Source organism: Balaenoptera acutorostrata, chromosome 4 (assembly GCF_949987535.1).
Source record: "Balaenoptera acutorostrata chromosome 4, mBalAcu1.1, whole genome shotgun sequence".
NCBI classification, from domain to species: domain Eukaryota; kingdom Metazoa; phylum Chordata; class Mammalia; order Artiodactyla; family Balaenopteridae; genus Balaenoptera; species Balaenoptera acutorostrata.
In genome coordinates this window covers 82242980-82267224 of record NC_080067.1, presented here as the reverse complement: position 1 = coordinate 82267224, position 24245 = coordinate 82242980, and the positions used below count along the sequence as shown (strand labels likewise).

General features: G+C 54.5%; 1 protein-coding gene across 2 annotated transcripts in view; it reads right to left on the bottom strand.

The window, feature by feature from the left end:
• ADCY5 (adenylate cyclase 5) overlaps window positions 1-24245 on the bottom strand; it is a 155954-nt gene that overhangs the window by 41029 nt on the left and 90680 nt on the right. For both annotated transcript variants that reach the window (XM_057545822.1, XM_007175636.2), the window contains exons 3-8: window positions 22975-23096; window positions 9535-9646; window positions 7909-8036; window positions 5730-5888; window positions 4712-4853; window positions 2621-2761 (exon numbers count right to left, since the gene is read on the bottom strand). In XM_057545822.1, coding sequence (XP_057401805.1) covers window positions 2621-2761; window positions 4712-4853; window positions 5730-5888; window positions 7909-8036; window positions 9535-9646; window positions 22975-23096 — 804 coding nt within the window. The remainder of the gene's footprint in view (window positions 1-2620; window positions 2762-4711; window positions 4854-5729; window positions 5889-7908; window positions 8037-9534; window positions 9647-22974; window positions 23097-24245) is intronic.

Here is a 24245-nt window from a genome sequence, read left to right as displayed (position 1 = left end):
GAGCCCGTGCTCCTCAACAAGAGAAGCCACTGCAGTGAGAAGCCCAAGCACCGCAACGAAGAGTAGCCCCTGCTCGCTGCGACTAGAGAAAGCCTGCCAGCAGCAATGAAGACCCAACGCAATCAAAAAATAAATAAATAATTAATTTAAAATATAAATACATAAAAACAAAAATAATTTAAAAAAAAAAGAACCTTAGAGACCTTACAACACTTGTGTCTAAACTCATTTAGGCACTCATGCCTAAATGAGCGTAGCTCATTACTACATCTTAAAAGCTGAGTAAAAGTTGGAACAAGATTTAAAGAAATAAACTGCTGACTATGAGTTACTCCCCTCTAACTGCTCTCAGTCACTGCTTAATCCAATCCCCTCCCCTCCACCGCATCTTCAGTGGAAGTCGAGGTAGAAGCTTTCTTTTTGCATATCTTTCCCAAGGGTTTCTGGGCGAGTTTAACACCAAAAGCCAGTGGTGTGCCTGGCGGCTGCCAGATCCTGCCCCACCCCTGGCCTAGACACTGGGCAGGCAGGGGCCCAGGGGATGGTACTTTGATGCTGGCCCCTCGGGTGGCTCTACCCAGCAAGGACGGGGATGGGGAGCCTCTTCTCTCCCTCTACAGGGGTGTCCCTGAGCCTTGTGATCACTTCCCATTCCCTCCCGACTGGGCGAAGCAACCAACACCACGGAGGAGCCCTTCCGACAGCCAGTCTCCCCTGAGACTGTTTCCCCAATTACGGCCCTTCTGCTAATTCTTCCAAGGTTTCTTGTCCTAACAATGATTAATGTCTGCCAAATCGGTGCTTATAGTCCAAACTGCCCCCTTGGAGACTCTGAAATACCTAAAGAGTCCACCTACACCAAATATCGCTAAAGAAAAAAACTTTCCAGAGATTTTAAACAGGGAACGTACCGGCAGGCACCTTTCTGGCCTGCTGGTGGTTCCTCCTCTCCACCTCTGTCCTGCCCCATCTTTTTATTCCCTGCTCCCCCTCATCTCCTGCTCCCCCCACCATCTCCCCCTTACCCTCTTTGTCCTCCCTCTCTGGTCTTCCTGCTCCCCTGTCCTTCTCTTTCCTCCCACCTGGATGAGAGCCTCCCTCCTTGCATCCTGCTCTCAGTCTCCCCCCTTTCCTCTCACTCCCTCTCTCACCTCTTGGCCGTCCTGGTCATGTACAGAGTCCACAGGAGATGATGCAAGAACTGGGGTGAGAACAGGGGGGATCCAGCAACTGCTCTTGGCTTTGGGGAGGGGCCTGGAGGGAGCGGGAGTGGTGCCTGGAGCCCTGGGTGGCACTGACCAGGTCTGGGACGTCTAAGTTCAAAGCCCTGGGGCAAGGCTGACCTTTCCCACTCTTCGTCGCTTAGAACCTTGGTGTCCTGCGAGTTGTTTCTTTACCACCAAAAGTTAAAATGGTGATCTTGACTCAATTCACTTTTTTCTTCTGTACATTTTCCTTAAACCTTTGTCATCTGCGATTTGCTAGCTGGCAAGGAGCAGAATAACTGGTCCCTAGCCTGTCCCCTCCCTCAGACCCCTGGATCTGTCTGCCGACTCAGCTGGACTCCCATGGAGTCTCTCTCTAATCCCTGCTGCTGCAGCTTAAACCCAGTCTGATCCACAGGCCCCCAGCGTGGGGATCCTAGTGTCGGCATGCCCCCCATTCCTCTACCTGGATCTGTGGGAACTCAGTGGACACACACACACACACACACACACACGGCTTCCTCACCCATCCCTCCCTCAGAGTGGGCAACTCCTGCCTGGGTACCAGGCTGCCCTTGACCTGAGGAATGTGCTCAGATGCAGAAGCCAAGATCTCAGATAAAAAGAAAGAAAACACTGCTGCTGCAGACTGACTTCTTGTCATCCCTCATTCTCCTCTTCCCACCCTCTGAAGCCTCCTTTCTAGCATTACTGACAGAACCCAGGCAGGGCATCCTGAATTCGCCCGTCCCTGCTGTGTGCGGGGGTGGCTGAGGGTGTCTGTCCTCTGAGGCCGGCAGGGTCCCTTGAGATGGAGGCAGCACCCCTACCACGGCCTCTGCTCACTCAGCCTGCATGCTCCCACAGGAAGACTGGAATTAGCAGGGTGTTTCTCAGCACAGAGGGCAAAAAGACCATCACCTGGCACTTGCCAAAAAGCACTGAGATGGTTTCTGAGCGACCGGGCCAGAAGATGTGTTTCAACTGCCTGGGAAATGCAACAGATGCTGGAAGGTGTCTGACAAGCCTGTGCCCACCCAACTCCCCGGGGCTCCCCAGACAGTGCCAAGAGGCCCTGGAGGCTCTGTTTGGACCCTGAGTCCAGCCAGATGGGTCTGCTTCCAGCCTACACCAGCAAGGTCTGCCAAGGGGGAGGGAAGAAGGGTCTTCACCGCTCTGCTCCAAAGCCAAATCCGGCATGCCAAGAGATGGTGGGGCCCACGGAGAAAGCCCAGGGCCGGAAGTTAGGCGCTCTGTCTCCTGGTCCAAAGTCAGGGTGAGCCCCCTTCCAACAATTCCTTCTGTGGCTCTCCAGATTCCCTGGGTAACAGGAGGGGCCTGGCCCAGTCCTCACACCCACAGAAGGTCCTAGCCCTGGAGAGTGCGGCCCACACACTGCCCTGCCAGCTACTCACCATCCGTTTCATCTCCTTGGACACCTGGTTGCCACCCAGGTGGTTGTAGAAGGGGCGCTCGGCCCCCCAGTGTGGTGGGTTGTGCCCGATCGAGTTGGTTCTCTGGCGATTCATCTTGGCAATCATGGCCTTCTCTTCTTTCTGGGAGAGCAACATAGATGCATCAGCCTGTGGGCAGGGCCCATCAGGTGAGCCCAAGTAGGGAGTTTCTCATTCCTCCCAGGTGCCTGGCCAGGTAGGGGTTAAGGCAGTGCCTCCCTCCCTTCTCTGCACAGCCTGGAGCCCTGAGGTCTGCCAAGATCCTAAAGCTCACCCAAGAAAGCACCCTAAATCCCTCCAAACTCCCCAACGCCAGCCCTGGCTGGGAGCTGGGAGCCTCAGGTGGGAGCAGCAGAACAGGATGACGAGGTTTGTCTTGCTAGAAAGCCAAGGGGCGTGGGAACATCTGTCGCTGGCATAGAATTTTAGATGTGGGCAGAGCCTGGGTCTGAAAGTGCTTGGGGGGTGATGGACAGAGAGGAAACATGAGATTCCAATTTCCACCCCAAAACAGGCATGTTCTAGCAGAGCGGGTAGTAGGACAGGCCCTGCAGCTTCTGGAGGTTTGGTTCATTAGAACGTGAGATTCAAGGGCTGACGCGCATTGCACAAATACACCAACGGGGCCTCAGCCAGCTCTCTATGTGCCAACCACAACCTATCTGTCCATCCATCCAAATGAGCTGTAGGTGGAGGGTTGGAGAGGCCCTGGGGGGACCTGGGTGGCCTTCCCTTCAGCTCCCTCCCTGAGCCTGGGAAAGGAGCCTGTCATATCAGAGGCAGAGGGGAGGGGACACAGCCTGCTTCAGCAGACACTGCTCTGGATCGGGGCTCAGGGGGGGGTGTCCTTTTCTGTCTCCATTTCATCTTTTCTGAACCACTTGTCAAGCTAGAAGAATCAAGACCCAGAGAACCCAGGGCAGAGGGTAACCCTTCAGCCTGGGCGGGGCAGGAAGGTGAGGCTAGAGGCGCTATGGGCCCTGCAGAGAGGAGGAGTGTGGGAGGGGGCCTGGGAGGATTTCGGTTCATTTATACTCCAGCCAAACAACAAGCAAATGCTTTAAAATGAGTCAATTAAGCCACTAAGTGCTTTCCCCAGAGTACCTAAATCCTCCCATCCCTCTTTCCGGATGTCTGTGGCAGGGCCTGGTACCGCTCCCTCAGAGGCACCCCGTAGCCAGGTCCTGTGTGCTGGGATGTGCTTCTGTGGGGGGTGAGGTGTCCCTCTGATGTCCCTCTCAGGGTGGACACCTGCCTCGAAGAGCTCTGCCCACCTTGAAAAATCTACTTTTGCTGTCTCCAAGACTTTCTCTGAACTTTTCTCACAGCTTAATTTTGTCTTCAGTCTAACTCCTTAGGAAAGAAACAGGGAAGATTTTCTCTATCAAAGGGCTCTGACCAATAGATAAATTCAATTGAAAGATTTATAAGTAAAAGGCATTTTAATCTAAGGAAAAATGTAAAATATAAAATGTTCTCCTCGTTTGCTTTAAAAATTAAGAACATGGAACGTGACACTATTAAAAATAGAACACTGAAGTCTGCTAATAATTCAGTTTTATATTTTGGCAAGTGTGGGCTGAGACAAAAGAAGGAAGAAGAACGACTGGAAAGTGCAAGAGGGGAAAAGACAGAGTTTCAAGAAACAGAGGTATATAAGTACAGGCAGAGAGAGAGCTAGATCCACCTAGTTTAGGCAACAGACAAGGGACGAGATGGAAATAAAGGACGTGGTATACACAGAGTTCCCTGATGCTTCTTTTCCATCTTGTGGCCTTCTGCTGTATTGTTACTAACCGATCTGAGGCCTGTTGCTTTTTCTGCAACAGAAGCAAAATGAAAACCTCCCCTCTTTGTCACCAGCCTTTACAAAGCCTCTGTAGCTCTCATGTCCTTCCTGACATGCAGGAACCACGACTGCATAAGAAATTCAGGACTTGCCTCAAGGAAAGAGTAAGAGGAGAAAGAAGCAGCAGCAGGCTAAGAAACATTCCTCCCCAAAGAATGAAGCCCTCCCACTCCCCCCCCGACCCCAGCCCTCGGTCCCCGGACCCGCTTCTGGGTGCAGCGCAGGATGAGGAAGGTCTCGATACTGTGCTCTTTGAGGTAGGCGTTGCGCTCGCCCCCACCGCCCGGCTCCACTTCGTAGTCGCCATTCAGGTAGTTGAGTGTGGCCTTGGTGATGTGGATGCGTCTACGGGTAGGGGGGGAAGCAGGGAGAGGGGGGCAGCAGACATGAATTCAGGACCCCTGCTTCCATGCAGAACCAAACTGCAACCAACTCAGTCATCATTCAAATCCCAGGGCCCCAAACTCTGGCTCAAATGCTAACCCCTACCTGGATCTCTCAATGGACTGTATCCCTCCAACCTCATCAAGATGGCACGGTGGGCCCCTCCCCAGCTCATGTTCACCGAGACCACACCGCATCACATCGGCATCATGTTATTATAGTAATGTAACACATCGGCCTGCCGGGAGAGCACGGCCTCCGTTCTCACAAACTTTGCACACCTGCTCAGAAGCCAGCAGTGGCTCCCGCTGACTGCAGGATTGCGTCCAAATTCCCCAGCCTGGCATGCATGTCCTTAACACAGGCACTGTTTCTCCCACTGGTTCCTAAAAGGCCATCTGCTCTACTTGCATTCCTTGGAAGTACTGTGTTTTCCTCTACCTGTGCCCATCCTCAGCCTGGCAGTTCCCCCGACCCTCACCTTCCTCACCTGTCCCCATCCTGCCCCGTCTGCCGGGCCAGCTCACCTTCCACCTCCTGGCCACCCCCGAAATTATCCAGGGTTCCTCCCTCCTCTAGAAGTCTACCCTGACCTCCTGCATCTCACAACAGGCCGCCAGGTCCTGTGTAAATATTTTCTGGGTGAAGACTGGGTGAAGGTTGGGGCCACACTCCCTACAAGTTGCCATGTGTGGCGTCAGTGCTTGGTTACTAGAGGAATTCCACTTAAATTCTGCCAACCCCAGGGCTGCGGCTACCCGGTCCTGCCCACCCTAGCCCTCTCCCCATGACAGCCACCTGGGTGGGCTGGGCGGGAAGCTGCCCTCACTCACTCACCCTGCCTTGCCTCCAGCCTCCATGTGGTTGGCCAGCGTGACGTCGTTAGACCAGACGTCGAACTGCCACTTCCTGAGGCCAAGGACGCCACAGTGCACTCGCCCGCTGTGGATTCCCACACGCATGTTCACGTTGACACCTGTCACCTCCCGGACCAGCCTGGGGATGGAGTAGGGGTAAGGCCGGGAGGGGGTCAGGGCCACGTGCAGAGAGGTCAGGGTGCATGAGAAGGTGCAGGGGTCAAAGAGTCATTTCTCTCCAGGACAGCCCAAATCCAGAGTCTGAGGCTGTGCATCCTGAAGGGCAGGGCTGGGCCCTGGTGCTCAGGGGCTGAGGGTTGTGAGAGGCGCTGTTTCCCAGCTTGCCCGCAAGGTGGCGCAGTGCCTCACACTACATCCCAGGCCCACTGCTTCTCCCCAGCAAGGGCACCTGAGCCAGCGCTACCCTCAGTCAATAATTAAGTTGTGTTCTGAAAATGCAGGCACACGTTAGTGCTGATTTGAGTCGACAGGAAAGTTATAGTCACTCCAAACCCCATTCATATAATTCTCGGATTTACCCACATTGCTGCTTCTTCGACATGAGCAGGATAATGGAGAAAAAGAGAACACAGGCCCTGCCCAGGAAAGAAGGGGAGCTGGGGCAGGTGCAGGGGGCCAGGGGTGCTCCACGTGCTAGAAGACAGCGCCAACCCCATCACATGCACCACGCACGTATTCGGGGCGGGCCGCCTGTAGGAGGGGGAGTGGGATGGAAGCCCTACAGCTCTGGGTATGCGTCTGGGGCCCGGGGTCTGTGGAAGAGGGAGCCGGTGCTCTGGGGGGAGGTTCACAGTGTGCACTTCTTAGGGACCTGGACCCTCCTTGGCTCCCTGGGGATGGACCCACTCAGCCAGCCATGGGGCCAGCAGTCCGACTTGGCCTGGTGGGCGGGACCACCATGTGGACTCCAGCTCTCACCCCACCCCACCACCGAGAGGCTGACACCTACCACAGGGATATTTATGTCATCCATCTATTTCTCTCGTCCTGGGATCAACTCTGCAAATACCTCTGCTGGAGCTGTGCCTTCCATCCACAGGGCCTCTGGCCACTTGCTTAGGTTGATATCTCTCATTCTACCTTTTTGGCTTCACTCCAAGGCCACCTTCTTCATGAAGCCTTTCTGGGTCTTCCCAGTGAAATCAACTGCCCCCTCCTGGGCCCTCCCACCGCAGTTTGCCTCTCTTACCTGATGGTGTCCACCGGGCATGCCTGGTATCAGAGCAACGGGAGTCCTGGCCCCTCAACAGGCTCTGTGCTTCCGGGCAAGGGACCCCCTGTCTAGCCCGGGCACACAGGGGCACTCGGCAAACACTGCCGAAAGGAACTGAGCCCAAAAGATGGACCCGGCCACCTTCTGGACCAGTTACTCTGACCTCTGACCTTGTCCACTGTGGCTTTTCCTTTGCCCCACCCAGTCTACTTCTAAAGCTCACAGTTATGGAACCTGGACGCAATCTCTGGCCTACTCCCTTGGCTGACCTGTAAGCTTGGATTGTCCATGTTGCTTAATGACTGGGGCTCCTTCTGTGGTCAGCAGTGACCAAGAATCGGCCAAAGATCCTGGCTGCTATTGTTCCCAAGGAGGATGGATTTTCTTAAACTGGAACACCTGTGTTTGCATCCACCTGCCTAGCAGTATTACCCTGGGGAGCCGTTTAGCCTCTGTGAGCCCAACCTTTCTCATCTGTGAAGAAATGGGACCGGTGACTTCTACCCCTGGCTGGGTGGTTGTGAGAAGACATGAGGCCTGGAGTGCGAGGCCCTGCCATGGCACAGGGCACAGCACAGCTGCCAGCCAGTCCTCCTTTCCTGGAGGAGTCGCTCCACACCTCCTGCTGCCCTGGAGTCTGCAAAGCCCTCCCTTTTTCCAGGACGTGTCCCTCTGTGCAGAGCTTCCCAGGCTGCTGTGGGCACAGGAGCCCGGGAGAAGGCTCAGAGCCTGGAGGTGTGAATCAACCCTCTGGTGTGGCCAGGGTCCTTGGGAGGTGGCTTTGCCCCACTATTTCCCTGCTTCCATCAGTTCAACATGAGTCAGTTACTCGGGCTATGGGACAGTCCCCCTGCAGATGGAAGGTCCCCCTGGAGATGGACAGTGTCCCCACAGGCGGGCAGTCACCCTGGAGACGGGCACTTACGAGATGGCCTCAATCATGTCCATGCCCATCTCCACGCAGCAGTGGGCATGGTCAGCCCTGGCTTCAGGCAGCCCTGAGACGCAGTAATAACAATCTCCCAGGATCTTAATACGTAAACAGTGATTCTCCTGGAAAGCAAATTAATTTTAAAAATTAAAAATAGTAGGAAAGAGAAGTGGGAGAGAAAGAAACACGAAGCAAACAGATTCACCCCATGCCTGGAATAACTTGCCTTTTAGGGCAGCGAGCACAGACCCAGTGCCGGCATGAGGTGTGGCCCCAGCCTGGGGACAGGCTTATCGGGAGCCGTGGGGGACGGAGGACAGGCTGAGCCGCCCTAGAGAAGCATTCCAGCCACCCCAGGCTCAGGAACTCACTTTTATGGCCACAGCTGAGGCCCAAGAAGAATACAGCTGGGTCCAATGTGGCAGCGAACGGGGCAGACTCACTGGTGTGAGAGGCCCCGAGCTGAGAGTGAGGGGCCCATCCCACTCCCAGCCTGGGGACACGCTCCGACTCTTGGCCTAGGGTTCTACTAACAGTTTTATGACTCTCCTTTTATGAAAAGACTGAAGCAGAAGTGAGTTTTAACCAAAGCTCACCTGACCCCCTGCCTGAGATTTTTATCCACGACAGTTCTGCTAAGCCAGCAAGCACGTGCGTGCTAAGACAGCCACAGAGCGGAAGCACCCGCCCGCTGCAGGGTCACCCTGCAGGCCGCAACTGATGCATAATTGGGATTGAGATGGACTGTCATTAATCACCAATTCTGAGCTGTCCAAGTCTGCTTCCCAAAGGTTATTTCGTGAAGCTGGTACGCTGGGACCCAAGTATCTGTGTGCCCTGGACTCTCCTTTAAGGCCCTTCCAAAACCCAAGGGCCGAGCATGTCCCCGTTCACCTCGCCCACATTCGGTAATAAAATCAGCGAGGTGTGAGGCCCACCATCAATGCCCTCGGAGGCCCTTGGCACCGTCTCTCATCCATGATCTGCCTGGTGTCCTGTGACGGCCCAGGGGACGTGTCCACCTGTCGGTGGACATTGCAGTAAGTGGGCCCTGACATAGGACTCTCCAAAGGCACAGAGCATCGCTCAGAGCCACAAAGGCTGGGAAAGGACGGCAGAGTATAAACAGGGACTAAGGAACGTGTGTCCTTCACCACTCCATGCCCGGGGGGGTCACTTCCAATCTGTCCCAACGTGGAAGAGTCCTCTTTCCATAAGTCTCTTGGGTGACACACAGCTGTCTGCAGGCCAGTTGAGATTCAGACTCATTTATTTTATTTTTTTTATCACTCTGGCCACCCTCATCAGCAAAGTGGCTCTGTGGCACTGAATTTGCTCCTCCAAACACAAATTCCACAAATCCAGGGGTCAGGGCAGCATTTCCTGCAGGCCTCACCACCCCTTTCCACTTGTGACCGGTGACACTGTGAGCATCTCTGAGTGTGCGGCGGGGCTGATGTGAGGCGTGAGGACCCGCAGCCACAGCCTGTACGGCCCCGCCTCCCCCGTTCCCAATGGTGGACTCTGTAGCACCCTACCCCAGGCAGCCCAGATCAGGCCACCCTTCCGGCCCCGGCTCGGGCACACGGGGTCCCCAGGGCAGTGGGCAAGGTGACTCACTGCAGCCAGCTTGTCGAAGCGGGCGAAGAGCTCGTTGAGGGTCATGACAAGCTCCTGGGCAGTGCACTGGGACGCCAGGCTGGTGAAGCCCTCGATGTCAGCAAACAGGATGCTAGAGAGACAGGGGGGAAGACCCCCGTGAGGAAGGAAGGGCAGGGGGACACAGCTGGGGCCACCCTCCACCTTAGGAGGGCTGCCAGCCAGCAAGAGTCCTGGGAGCTCCAAACGGCTGCTGGGGAGGGGAGAGAGAGAGCTGACACTGGTGGTCTCTCCCAGCTGGTAGGGAAATGCTGGGCCAGCCCTCCTTTCTGTATCTCCCTGCACCCTCGCTCCCACCCAGCAGGAAAGGGGGGCCGAGGCGCATGAGGCCTGGGGGCGTACGTCTGCCTGAGGCCATGCAAACAGGGCCTGCTCCCCTCACCCTCAGCCACCTCTCAGGCCTGCCCCCCGTTTGACTCCTGAGCAGTCCCCTCAAGGTAGCTGGGTCCAGGAGAAGGGTCTTTGGTTCATCTTGTCTGGAAAATGTTTCAGGCCCTAATGGCGGCCGTACAGAGGTCTCACTTCCCAAACCCATACACAAGGGAATCCAACCCCAGGCCCTCCATACCGAGGGAGTCCTCTAGAAGAGACAGAATAAAGAGGCCCAGGGAGGAGGGAGAGGAAGACACAGCCAGTAAGCGTCTCTGGAAGCCCCCCAACTTGTCCTGCCAGCTCCTTCGGCCTCATCCCTGGGGCCCTCAGGTGCACCCGCTGGTCCCTGCATTGCACGCTGTGATCTTTCACCTGTTCCCGAGAATGAACGTGTCTTCCTTTTCTTTCAAAACAGACTACCAGAGGTGAGGCCCCAGGGCCAGAATGAGTAAGGGCCCCAAGAGTTTTTTCTTAAAATGGACACAGAAATGTAGTAACTCTTGTGGGCTGAGATGCTCCTGGTGGCTGGGCACGGGGGCTGGGGTTTCCGACCTGCCACCTCACTGAGCCCTCCAGGCAGCCCTGAAGGAGGGCCCGGTGTCCCCATCCCAAGATGAGGCGCCTCGGGGAAGAGCCACGGACGGTAGCTTGGGGGCTCTTCCCCCGGCCTCTGCTTTCTCCTCTGATCCACGCGGCTCCAGACCGACAGTCTCGCTTCAAATTAGAGTGTAGAACTAAACATGCCTTGTCATTTTATTTGGAAAATGTGTGTTCATGCATTAAGCATATCTTTTCATTCTGCTCTCTGACATCTGGGGTCTTCCTGACCTGGGGAGCCTGCCTGTCCCAGGCCAGCCGGCTCCTAGAGATGGTCAACCACGCACCTTGGAGTCCAGAGCCTCCCACCCCAGTCAGGTTCCCACACCTGGCCCACCACTCCCCTGCCCTAATCACCCCAGGGACAAGTGCCAGGTAACTCGGACAGTCCTGTGCCTCAGAGCCCACCGACATTATCCAAACTAGCCAATCCCAAGCCTGCTTACCCTGCCTCATCCATTCCTTCCTGCAGAAGCCACAATAGAGGCTCTTGCCCACGTTTCCCCTCACGCTGCCTCCTCACTGACCCCTGTGCTTCCCCGTGTGCCCCCCAGCCCATGGCGTAACGCATCCTCTCCTCTTGGGACCTGTGAGTGACAAACTATCTTTTCAATGGCAGCCGTCTCCTGATCTGTTGGCCTCACCATACCTGGATAATAATAACACCTACATTTTAAAATAGTTGGACATTGTTCTAAGCACTTTACATGTATGAACTCATTTAAGCCTCACAACCACCCTTTGAGGTTGGACTCCTTTTCGAGGTAAGAAAACTGAGGCACAGAGAGGTCGAGTCACCTGCCCAAGGCCACGCAGGCTTGTGTGGGTCCATAATCCAGGAGTTAAGCCAATAAATACTATGCTGTCTGTTGGCCCCATAGTCATCTTAAATGAGTAAAAGCACAGTTCACTGGTCTGGCATTGTATACGGGGCAGAGGGAGGTGGAGGGAGAGGTGTGGGCTGCCGTAGGCGGGCAAGTACAGGGCTCCGTCATGAGGGGACACGCTCTGCACCAGCTTGCACGAGGGGAAGTGGGAGCGCATCTCGGGGCTTGGGCTAGGCAAGTACAAGAAAAGTACAAGAGGGCAGCCCCCAGGCCCCGAGCCCAGTGCTGTTTCCCGGCTTCGAGGCTCCTCCGGCCACCCTGATCCCAGTCCGGACCAGCAGACAAGTGCAGGAGGAGAGCCAAAGAGGGTGGGAGAAATGGGGGAGCTGGCAAGAGAGGAGACAAATGAGGGGGGGACGAAAGAAAAGGTAAGGAGGAGGAGGAGCAGAGAGGAGACTGTCAGCCCACAGGACTCAGAAATCAGACAAGCTGCTCCAGAGTGACAGCCACGGGGCAGGGGCTCAGCAGATGAAAGGGAGCCGGAGCCCCCATCAGGTTTTGATGCCTGGTGTCTGGCAGACAGGCTCAGCACGCTGCCCGGGGGAGTCTGTGGACATCCACACTGGTGAGAGAGAAGCGCGTGAAGTGAAGCGGCCGTGCTCCAGACGCTGACCCCTGCTCCCCAAGCAAGTTCAGACCCCTAGCCCAGCCCACCAGCCCCCTCCCTGGCTCTCAGTCTCTCAGGAGCCCCACCCCACCCCGGGAAGAAGGGAAAGGTCTCTCCTGGTCTATGTGAAAGCACCATGACATAGTTGTTCCGGAAATTCTTCTTTAACTCTTAGATAATCAAAGCCAAGGGGAGTTGGGGTCAAGATCAGCTGCTCCAGAGTCAAGAACACCTTTAATAAGTGTCAGTATTTTGAATGCAAAGCCGGCAGGCACCAGGCCCAGCAGCTGTTCCACACTGGGTCCCAGGCTGCAAAGCGGAAGGAAGCCTGGCTTTGGGGGCTGATGAGACCCGCCCCCCATGGTGGGAAGGAAAAAAAATCCCCAAACCCGGCAGAAGCAGGAACGCTACTGGGCAGGGTGACCCACAGCACCAAGCCAAGGAGAAGAGGGAAGGAGGAAAAGAACGGGCCGCCCCTAGAAGCACTAGGCAGACGTGTGTGGACCAGGGCTCGGGGGCCTCGCTTCACTGAGCCCTGAGCCCCGCAGCTGCCTGAGCTCACCTAGCCACTCAGCCAGGACGGCCTCTGCCTGCCACGTGTGGACATGGGCAGGCCTGCAACCCTTCTCCTTCTCCACAGGGACCTGGCTGGGCCTAGGAGAGCACTTTCTCCACTGCAGCTTTCATCTGCTAGACCTGTGGTTCTCAGAGCTGGTGTCCATCAGAATCCCCCTGGAGCTTTTATATGGAGAAGTCCCAGAGCCCCATCCCCAGAGATTCTGACTTCATCGGCCTGGGGTGGGGCTCTGCTATTGATTGGTTTTGTTCTGTTCTGTTCTGTTTTGTTTTATTGTAATCTTCCCTGGTGATTCTAATACGAAGCCAGGGTTGAGAACCAGGGTACTAGTTTAAATGTCACCTTCTCAAGGCTTCCTCCACCCTATTTAAATCTACAGCCCCTCCCATATGTCTAAGTCCCTTCCCGACTGTATTTTTCTCCATTGCACTTTTCATCATTTAATGTATTATTTATTATTGTTGTTGTTATTTATTATCATGCTCCTGTCTGCCTCTCCCCACTAGAATGTAAAGTCTTTGAAGGAGGGATTTTTTGTTGTTGTTTTGTTTTTGGCTGCGTTGCGTCTTCGTTGCTGAGCATGGGCTTCTCTAGTTGCGGCGAGCGGGGGCTACTCTTCATTGCGGCACGTAGGCTTCTCATTGCGGCGGCTTCTCGTTGCGGAGCATGGGTTCTAGGCATGCGGGCTTCAGTAGTTGTGGCACACGGGCTCAGCAGTTGTGGATCGCGGGCTCTAGAGCGCAGGCTCAGTAGTTGTGGCGCACGGGCTTAGTTGCTCCAGCGGCATGTGGGATCTTCCCGGATCAGGGCTCGATCCCGTGTCCCCTGCATTGGCAGGCGGATTCTCAACCACTGCGCCACCAGGGAAGTCCTGAAGGAGGGATTTGGTCTATTTCTTTCAATACCACGTCCCGGCCCCTAGTACAATGTCTGGCACACAGAGGAACTGTTCAATACAATTTGCAGTGGAATGACTGAACGAATGAGGACAGGGCACATCTACCTTGCCCTCTGCTCTGCCCATCCCCCTCCACACACACACACACACACACACACACACACACACCCAGCACAATACCCAGCACATAGTAGGTGCCTGTGTTAGTTTCCTAGGGCTGCTACAGCAAAGTACCACAAGCTGGGTGGCTTAAGACAACAGAAATTTATTCTGTCCCAGTCCTGGAGGCTAGAAGTCTGAAGTCAGGGTGTTGGCAGAGCCATGCTCCTCTGCGACTCTAGGTAGAACCCTTCCTTTCTTCTTCCTGCCTCCGGTGGTGGCTGTCAATCCTGGTGCTCCTCACCCTGCAGCTGTGTCACTCCAATCTGTCTCTGTCCTCATAAGGCGTTGTCCATGCGTATCTGTGTCTTTACATGGCATTTTCCTCTTCTTATGAGGACACCACTTATATTGGATTAGGGGCCCACCCTCTCCAGCATGACCTCATCTTAACTTGATTTCATTCACAAAGACCCTATTTCCAAATAAGGTCACATTCACAGATACGAGGGGTTAGTACTTCAATGTATCTTTTAGAAGGGCACAGTTCAACCCACACAGTGTCTAATATATATTTGTTGAATGGAAGAGAATATTCATAGCGTAAAGCAAGGAAAAGGCAAGACCAGTAACTCTAGTAGCTCTTCCTTCTACCCCACTGGACCTCTTGAGGTCCCAAGCACGTCATCTAAGACATGAGTGTGGGGAGCCCCAGGCCTGGCACCCAGCAGATATCCAGCAGCCCTGCAGCCCCTGCTCCATGCTGACGGAGACTCTGCCACCTCCACATTCCCCCGCCTCCCATCACAGGCAAAGTCACACGCCTCTGCCGCCTCGGGGGAGGATTCTGCTTCGTGTCTGTCACTTCTGGAGGCTCCTCTGTTTTACGAGGTTTACCCAACGGCAGGCTGTCTGTTCTGCTGGCCAAGATCGCCTGATCTGCTCCTGGGTAATTCCGAAGGCCATTTTACAACAGCGCGGGGCCCAGACACGTGGCAAGGCACTAATTCATCGATTAGCTCCCACTTGAGAGCTTGTCTTGGCAACGTGATCAGGCCCTCGTGGTGGGTCTGCGGAGGCTGGGTAGGCCCACTCCGGCTGTGCGCTCCTCCCTAATTGCCTGCCATCCATCACTCATGGTCGCCTGCATTCTGTTCCAGAGGCAGGAGCGGGCAGGCTCTTCATCCCAGTTCCCACAACAGGCCCTTCAGCTCTGTCACAGCTACATCTCAGCCTTACCATGTGCAGTTCTGGTCAAGTGCATTTCCTCACTGTTGATCCCTCTCACTGCCAACACTGCTCTAGGACTTACGGAACTGCCGGCATCTGATCCCGTTGCTGTGCAGAAGCCACGTCCCACAGCATCTCTGAACAGCCAGGAGCTAGGGGTCTGGGCGCGCAGTAGCATGAGAACCCACCCGTCTGAACTCCTGCATTCCCTGCCTGGCACGGAGAGGGAACTTGAGAAATGCCAAGAAGCAAGCCATCTGTCCAAGTGGGCCCAGGAAGAGCAGGGGTCTGGGGAAACAGAGATCATGGGGTGGGGGCCGGGACGGGAGCATGGCAAGGTCTCAGCCCAACTCCTGGGACTGTGGGCCCAGAGGGAGCGGAAGGTTCTGGGGAAGCAGGGCAGGAAGTGCCCTGGAGGCCCCCAGTGTGTAGCTTGGGGAGGCCCAACCACAAGCCAGGGGTCTCTTCTGGACCAAGAGGGCTGCCCCCTCAGCATCGCTCCATTTGCTCCAAGCCCTACCACCCAGAGAGCCACCCAGGTCCATGGCCCATGTAAGATAAAGGAGGGTCAACGGGCCACTCCCATGCCCTAGGTGAGCAACACAGTCAGGTGTGGTCTCATTAACACCCGGCTGAGAATGGGCTCCAGATGACGGGGCATTTTCCGAGGGGCATCTGAACTGGGAGCAGCCAGAGGACCACCTGAGGACACAGGCTGGGAGAGGCAAAGGGGGAAAGCCAGGGAGAGGGTGCTGAACACACTGGGTGTCTGTCGGCACGCATCCACCTACAGGGAGAATCTGCCCTGGGACAGCCGTGCCCTCTCCACTCCCACAGAGACGGGACACCTTCCTTCAGGAAGCAGAGGGTTCTGCGACAAGCCTGACCACCAGGACCGCGTCCAGGGGGTCTGGGATCAAGGTATGTCCTGGGATCCCCACTGCCGGCCTCAGGGCCTCCTGCAGACCCCATTCCAACGCCCCAGCACCTCGCTCTTATTTCTGCCCACCGAATCCTACTCCCCCCCACCCAGGCAATGAAGCCTCCACAGCACCTACAGGCTTTCTGTTTCCAGAGTCTGGGGAGAACTGGGGAAATGCTTCCTAAAGGAGAAACACTGAAGGGAGGGGAACTGCCCCAGAACCAAGCTGTAGTCGGGACCTCTCAGTGGTGAGAAGATGGGTGCTTTTTATTTTCTTCTCATGCTGCTCGTATTTTCCACTTTTTCTATAAAGAACCTACATCCTTTGTAAAATTAAAATGTTAATTTTTAAAAGATGGAAAATAAATCGCATTCTTCTTTTAGGCCCTGATTCTAACCCTTCCATTTCACAATGTCTTCTTTGACTCACCCTGCCCAGAATCAGCCTTCTTGTGTCTGAATTCTTATTAGAATCAGAATCACAAAGCACAATTGATTCCAGTTGTTTCAAAGACAGCCTGACATGTTTAACTGGTCAGTGACCCTGTGCCCCAACTCCTCTCTCTTCTAGTTTCCCCCAGGGCCCCCCATTTTGAGTCCAGAGCGGTGCTGGCTCCATTGCCCACTGATCCCCATTCTGTGTCCCAGGACAAACTCAGGTCTGTTGTCAAGACCCAATCCCAGGCAAGGATGTGAAGAAACTGGAACCTTTGTGCACTGCTGGTGCAGTAAGGTAAAACCGTGAACCACTATGGAAAACACTATGGGGCTCTTCAAAAAGTTAGAAATAGAATTACCATATGATATAGCAATTTCACTTCTAGGCATATAACCAAAAGTTTGAAAGCAGGGACTCAAGGAGATATTTGTACACCCATGTTCATAGCAGCACTGTTCACAACAGCCAAGAGATGGAAGAAGCCCAAGTGTCCATCTATGGATGCACAGATAAACAAAATGTGGTAAATATATACAATGGAATATTATTCAGCCTTAAAAAAGTAAGGAAAACATGATACATTCTATGACACGAGTGAACCTTGAAGACATTAAGTGAAATAAGCCAGACACAAAAGGACACATACTGTATGATCCCATTTAAATGTGGTACCTGGAAATAGCCAAATACATAGAAAGTGGAATGGTGGTTGCCAGGGGCTGGAGGAAGTTGAGGAATAGGGAGTTAGTATTTAATGAGTAGAGTTTCAGTTCTGCAAGATGAAAAGACTTCTGGAGACGGATGGTGGTGATGGCTGCACAACAATGTGAATGTTCTTAATACCACTGAACTGTACACTTAAAATGGTTAAAATGGTACATTTTATACTATGTATATTTTACCACAACAAAAATAATTAATTAGTTGATTGACTGATTGAAAGAAAAGACCCAACCCCAGTGGCTCCAGCTGGGCCGTCAGCCACGTTCCCAGAGCACCAGGCTCGGCCCTACCTCACTGGTGAGGGCTGGATATTCCCTAAGGGACAAGCATGGTGTCTTCTCCATCTACTCTGAGTCATGTCTGGCACACAGTAGCAGCTCAATAAATGTTTGTGGAATGAATGAGAGGATAATATAAGACCACGTATATCTATAATTGATACAGAAGATGACAAGAAAAGAATACTTTTCTTAATATCAGGTTGGAGACAAGAAAGCTGCATGTTTGTGGGCCACACCTCTCGTCCATCTGCCAGCTGGGGACATGGAGAGGTAAACATTTTCAATCTCTGCCCACAGGGTGCACAATCCACCCACGGGTATCAGAGCACCGCAGACATTGCGGAGTGGTCATTATAATTCAGAACCATGCTGTAGCTGAGCCAGACGCCGGAGTGACCTGGGGATGCAGCCAAGCCCTTGACGAAGACAGGAGAGGAGCCGATAACCTTAAAAGGGGGAGGTTGGGGAGAGACAGGGAAAGAAGGGAAGGGCGGGGGAAGGGCAGCCCTCCCCAGACTCTGCTACACCCCCCCTGTGTAGGGCGAAGGTGTAACCTCACTTCCACCCCCAGGTCAGCAGCTCCTCTGCCAGGCCCCCAGCTCCAGCCCCACACGGCTCCTGGGTCTCTGAGAATGAGGTTCTCATTCAAGCCAGTGAGTCAAGACCGCACCTCGCCCCGGCACTCCTTCAGCAGAGGACCAGCGCCCCCTGGAGGAGGTGGCCTTCTCTTCACTCCCACAGAGAGCAGAGTCTGGAATGATCCCACCATCTGCAACCTGTAAAACCTAAGGGCTCCAGCGTACTGGCCAATCAAGTGAAGGTCTTTCTCATTCAGCAGGGACCCTTGCGGAAGCAGGGAACCCTTCAGTACCCTCTCAGGCCTGGCTGGGTGTTCCCTTCCTCCTGAAACCTCTGGGGTTACCTGACCTTGACTCTCACCTGGTCGCCTGCCCAGAAGCCTGCTCTGCTTCCGCAGGGCAAACAGTGTGCAGCCACCTCCTGGGCCCGGGGCTTTACACACTGCACGCTGTAGCTGCCCTACCCTTCCAGCACCCCTGCAAGAAGCCCCAGGGCCCCCCTCCTACAGGCTCTGCTCCTCAGTGACTGAGAGGTGGGTGGTCTAGCACTGTATTCTGCCAGAATGCAAAGTCCATGTCGCCACTCCCCATGTGATACATCCCCAATTTACTAATTAACCTGTTGTTTGTGTGTCCTCCCAAACAGAAGGGGAGCTTCCCCATGACAGAGACAGTGTCCCCCCCCCCAATTGCCAGCACAGTCCTGCCTCTGGCTAAGTGTCTGAGAGCACAGCTGGTGATTCCCAGCGATGGAGGTAGAGGTGAAACCTCTGCTGAATGGATGAATGGAAGGACATCACCATTCCCATGTCACAGATGAGGAAACCGAGGCTTAGACTAGGTGACCTGCCCAAGTCCCCACAGCTACTAAGTGGCAGAGTGGGGTGTGAACTAGCCTGCTCAACACAGACACTCATCTACCTCCACAATGGTGACCTCTTGGCAGGGGTAACCCGGTGGCACCTGGGTTCTGGCTGCATCAGTACCTTTACTCTGCTCCCCCATGTGGTACGTTCTCTGGGTGTCCCTTCCTCCAACCCCCAACTGCCTCCCCCCCAGAGCAGAGCACCAGGAGCCCCCAGCCCAGAACAGCCTCCGATGACATGTCCTGGAGGCCCTTGTCCCAGGAGTAGGGACGGCACGACCCTCCTCTCACCCTGGCACTGTGGCTGCAGCAGGGCCAGATGTCTGGGGGGAGGTGAGGGTAGGCAGGAGGGCTCTCAAGTCACAGGTCTGAATCCAGCCATGGCCCCAGCCCCAACTGAGCTGTCCAGCAAGAGGGGCTGAAACATCTCCACCCGACACATCAGACAGGAGAGGCATCTGGGGGGCTCCACGGGGGTCTTGAGGGTTCCTTGGCCTCTGGCCTGCCTCAACCCACAGCCAGTGGTGGCCCAGCACCAGAGTATCCAACAGGCTCCCCGGGATCCCGAGAATTGTATGCTGTGCAATGATCCTCCTCGGGGCCTGGGGAGAATGAGGCCACGGAAAGTGATGGGCACCTGTCCGTCCCCCTTCCCTGCCCAGGCCAAACTCTCTGGCCACCCATTAGTCTCTTCTCTCCCTTAGATCCAGGCCCAAACTGTCACACCTCAGAGTTGATTTATTTTTCTTGTGGCCTTGCTCTCAGTGGGGTTAGAGAACAGCATGTCATCACCCTGTCTAAATATTACAACTCCACAGAGAATTGACGAATGTGACTCATCACCCTTCCACTCCAGATCGAGAATCCCCAGGCCTTTCTTTGCTGATAGGAGTGTGGTAATAATCATAATAATAACAGTAACAATAATAGCTGCTCCCAATTAGTGAACACTTGTTCTGTGCCAGATATTGTGCTAAGCGCGTTCCTTATATTATTTCATTTACTGTTTTTCTTTTTTTTAATAAATTTATTTATTTTATTTATTTTATTTTTGGCTGCGTTAGGTCTTCGTTGCTGCGCGTGGGCTTTCTCTAGTTGCGGTGAGTGGGGGCTACCCTTCGTTGCGGAGCACAGGCTCTAGGTGCACAGGCTTCAGTAGTTGTGGCTCGTGGGTTCTAGAGCACAGGCTCAGTAGTTGTGGCGCACGGGCTTAGTTGCTGCGTGGCATGCGGGATCTTCTCGGACCAGGGCTCGAACCTATGTCCACCGCATAGGCAGGCGGATTCTTAACCACTGCGCCACCAGGGAAGCCCTTCATTTCCTCTTTAACAAACCCTGTTAAGTAGGTACTTTTCCTATCCTATTATGCAGATGAGGAAACTGAGGTTCAGAGTGGCTCAATGCCTGTAACTTGCCCTGGTCACACAGCAGAGCCAGAATGACATGAAGGGCCTTGCCTAGGGCCCCAGGGTTAATCACTGGACCATGAGCCAAACCCCAAAGTGCATTTCTACACTGTGATGTCATCCCTCCACCAACTACTCAACCCCCAACCCAAGCCACAGGTTCAGCCCCAAACCAGAGACCAGAGCAAGCAATGTGTTTCCACCAAGAGCAGCACCCGGAGGCTGATGAAACAGGGAAGGGGCCCCAGCGGGATATTTGCATATGATTGCTTGCGGCTGGCCTCTGATGTGTACCAGCCACCCCTAATCCTGGCAATTTCAGAGCCAGAATTATGTCTGTCCCCATGAAAATGATGGCATCTTAGCTTTTCTGTCCTTTCATCTCTTTCCTGATTGCTGTTATTGATCCTGAGCACACTCTAGAACAGACATTCCCCACCCCCCATGGCTGGGGTCTGATTCTGATTCTTGCCGTGCCGATGCTCTAGCCACTCTTGTGATTCTTGTATTGACCCGAAGTCACAGCCTTTGTGGGAGTGGAGGGGTGAGGGGGTGTCACCCACAGGGTGGGCCACTCTGTAGGGCAGTCACTGCGGAAGAGGCCTGAGTCAGCCTCTCTGACCGAACCCTTTTGCTGGAGGGCTGCGGGCCCAAGAGCCAGCAACAGAGGGATGGGAAGTGAGATGAAGCCCCCCATTTGGGAGGACAGAGGGGTGAGAGGGCAAGGTATGGGACAGAGATGCCGAGGAGGCCAGACGTGGCAGATGTGCCAGCCAAGCCCGGCTGAGAACCTGTGCCTCGAATGCCAGACGGTTTCTGAGTGGTGAAGTTTCTGGATTTCCTTTGTGTTCCACTTCATAGTTTAGTAAATCTGCTGAAAGCTCTGCTGTGCTAAGAGCAATCGAGGAAAGCACCTTTTGTCCATGCTCTGCCTGGAACAGAGCAATGCCAGGGCCAGCGGCGTGGTGAAGACAGGACCAAGAGAGAAAATTCCAAAGGGCGGAGCTCAGGGGTTTGTATGTGTTGGGACCACTTGGCGGGTCACTCCTTCCCACCTGAACTTTGGACCTCTGGGACTTGTTCTGATAAATAAGGCTGTTTCTTTCCATGTCCTAAGGTGGGGCCCCCCAGATTTGAGGGGTAGCCATCAGACAGGTAAGGCCCTGTGGCTCCTCAGTCACACACACGCAGGTGGGAAGCCAAACCTCTCTCCTCTCCTCTGAGTCCCCTCTTCCCTGAGGGCTCCCCAAGCCTCCTTCCTACAGAGTCATCCACGGACCCCTTCTGCTGGCATATTAAAAAAATCTGTCAAGTAGTCAGACCAGTTAAAAACTCCAATACCAAAAAGCGTTCTGGGGGCGATTCCCTCACTTAACTAGTTATGGATCTTGGACAAGTTAATCTCTGTGCCTGTTTATTCACCTGTTAAAAGGAGATAATAATAGTACCAACCTCTTGTGTTTGCTGTGGGGATTAAGCGAAGATACAAAAGCGCTTAGAACAGTGCTTGGGTTAAAGAAAGCTCTATACAAGCATTAACTATTGCTAGCGATTACTCCACCATATGAGGACAGAGGCGGGTGTGAGGGGCCCAGGAGGGAAACCTCGCATCAGCACCACCTACCGAGGCCTGGACCCCACCTCCCTCTTGAGGTGAGCCCGCAGCCCCTCAGGACACCTCCTCGGCGTGGAGACTCAGCCGGGGCAGCTTTCTTCCTGAGAGTCCAAGGCTGCTGCTGGCCACACTCTCCCTGCCTGACCGTGGAGTGTGGGCGGGCGTCATGGGGGTGGGATACTCTGAAAACCGAAGACAAATATATTGTCCAGGTACTACTTTCTCCCAAAGGCTTCAAACCTGTCTTGGGAGTTGGATGGAGGACACACGGACAGAATCGGCAGTGTCGGATTCCGGGGCACACTGGGGACTGGGCAGCTCTGTCCACTCTGCAAGACTACACATGCCCTCCCCACTCCTGCTGCCATCAGCCTCATCTTGAATGTGTGTATTTGTGTGTGCGTGCACGTGCACCCACGCACAATAATTTGTATTATTCTCTTTAACCCAAACTTGAAAATTCAGCCCAAACCTCCAAAATGTCCTCTTTACACCAACCTTAGAGGTCTCATGGGTCCTAAGAAAACTCGCCCAGGGAGGAAGCAACCCTCTCGAAGGCAAACACAGCAGCTCCTTTTCTGGGCATATGGGAGGATTAGCAGGCTCTCCAGGAAGCCACGCTGGATGAAGGCCTCTGTATCGCTTCATGTCCCCATGGAACACAGAAGCAGATTTTGCACTCTGTTAATCTACATCTGTTTGCCTGTCCCCGCTGACAGAGCTTCCGTCTAGGGAAGCCGCAAACACGCACTAAAAGGAGCGTGGGCTTCAAGGTGGGCCGACCTGGGCACACACCGCTTTACTACTCCTGGCTGAGTGACCTTGGGCGGGGGTCTTAGCCATTCTGAGCTGAGTCTCTAGACAAGGGATGTTAATAAGGGTCCCCACCCTGCAGGGTTGTCAGTCTCCTGACAGGATGAGCAATGCGGTGGATAATGCCTGGTACAGTGCCTGGCACACACTGGCTTAGAAGGCATGGAGGCTGCTGGACGGTGGTGAAGATTGAGACGATGATGGTGACATGTGGGTCCCAAGTCTGTACTTTCTGTCTCCCTTGTTAGGCTAGGAGTTTCCCCAAGAGCTGGTGGTGTTGCTTTCTCCTTTCTCCTCCTTGCTGCAGCCTCACCTCCTCCCCACCAATACTAATTCACTTAACAGACCTAGGGGGCGGGGCTGGGGTGCCCCAGACAACACACATTCCAAAGCCACCAGACCGTGCCCTCTTGAAGGGGAGGGAAGGGACATGTCACCTCTTTTGGGGTTCAGTCTTCCCACCCTGCCTTTGCCCCCCAGCCTCACCCCTACCTCACGTTGTCATGTTTCTGGATGTAAATTTTATGGAACATCATATCCTCCTGTTTGGCATTGATGTCTGCTTTCATCTCCATGGCAACGTGACGGGGAAGGACAGACAGCAGGAGCCGCTCCTGGGGAGGGAAGCAGATGCTTTCATCACAGCTCCTCCCCCTGCCTGGCAGTCCCCTCCCCTCCCCAGGCTTCACTCCTCCCCACCTGAGCCCCCACCCACAGGGCCCTGGAAAACTTTTCAGGCTCTCCTGAAACTCATGGAGCTAACACTTGTGTGTGCTGGGTGTGGAATCATGCCCCAGGGCTACCTGGCCCCCATCTCCCTGGGACACCTCCTGGTTCTTCCACGTACATGGGGAAAAGTACTCCTGGTGAATCTGTAGTATCAGGCACCTCGGGTCAGAATCCTGGGTGTCACCTGAGACTTTGGGCAAATGACTGAACTTCTCTGAGCCTCCAGTTCCTTATCTATAAATAGGGATGGGGTTGTTGGGAGCTTTAGATGAGATTCGTTCAGTCACCAAATATTCACTGAGCACCTCCCATGTTCCTGGCGTCATGCCGGGTGCCAGGAGTGATAACCGTGAACGAGACAGGCAAAGTTCCTCCTTCACAAATTCCCAGTCTTGTGGGGCTACAGGTGCTACAGGGCACTGAGCAGGGTGACCTGACGTAGGCTGGGGAGAAGCAGGGTGGTCACAGAAGGCTTCGTGGGGACCAGAGGATGACGTGTGAAGGAGGGGCTCCTTTTCGACGTAGGGGATGGTGGCCCAGGAGGATGGGAAAGCTTGCTGACTTTGAGAAACCAAGAAATTAAGACCGGCTGAAGGGGAGGTTGGAGAAGAGCCAGGAGAGGGGCCAGGGCCACCCTGTGAAGTTGGGTAGGGTCATGGCAGCCCTTGATGGGGTCTGGACTTGGCCCCCTTTCTGTGTTCTCCTCCGGGGCCTGCCTGCTCAGAGAGGTCCAACCTCTACCTGCACCCTCTGTAGCCCCCGCCCCACACCAGGCGCTCTGCCAGGCTCGCTCACGAATCCTCTCATCTGGAGCCTTTCCTCCTGGCTGTCTCCAGCCCTCCTCATTCTCGCTCCACTCCTTCAGCACCGGAAGCTGGGCCGCTCTCTCACGTGGCCCTAAGACTCTTCTGCTGCTCCTGCATCTGTCTAGTTCCCCTCCCTCCTCCTGGCCTCCGGGAGCAAGGTTTCCATCAGCACCTCCACTGCTCACCTCCCACGCCCGCTCCCTCATCCGGTTGCCCGCCTATGTCTTG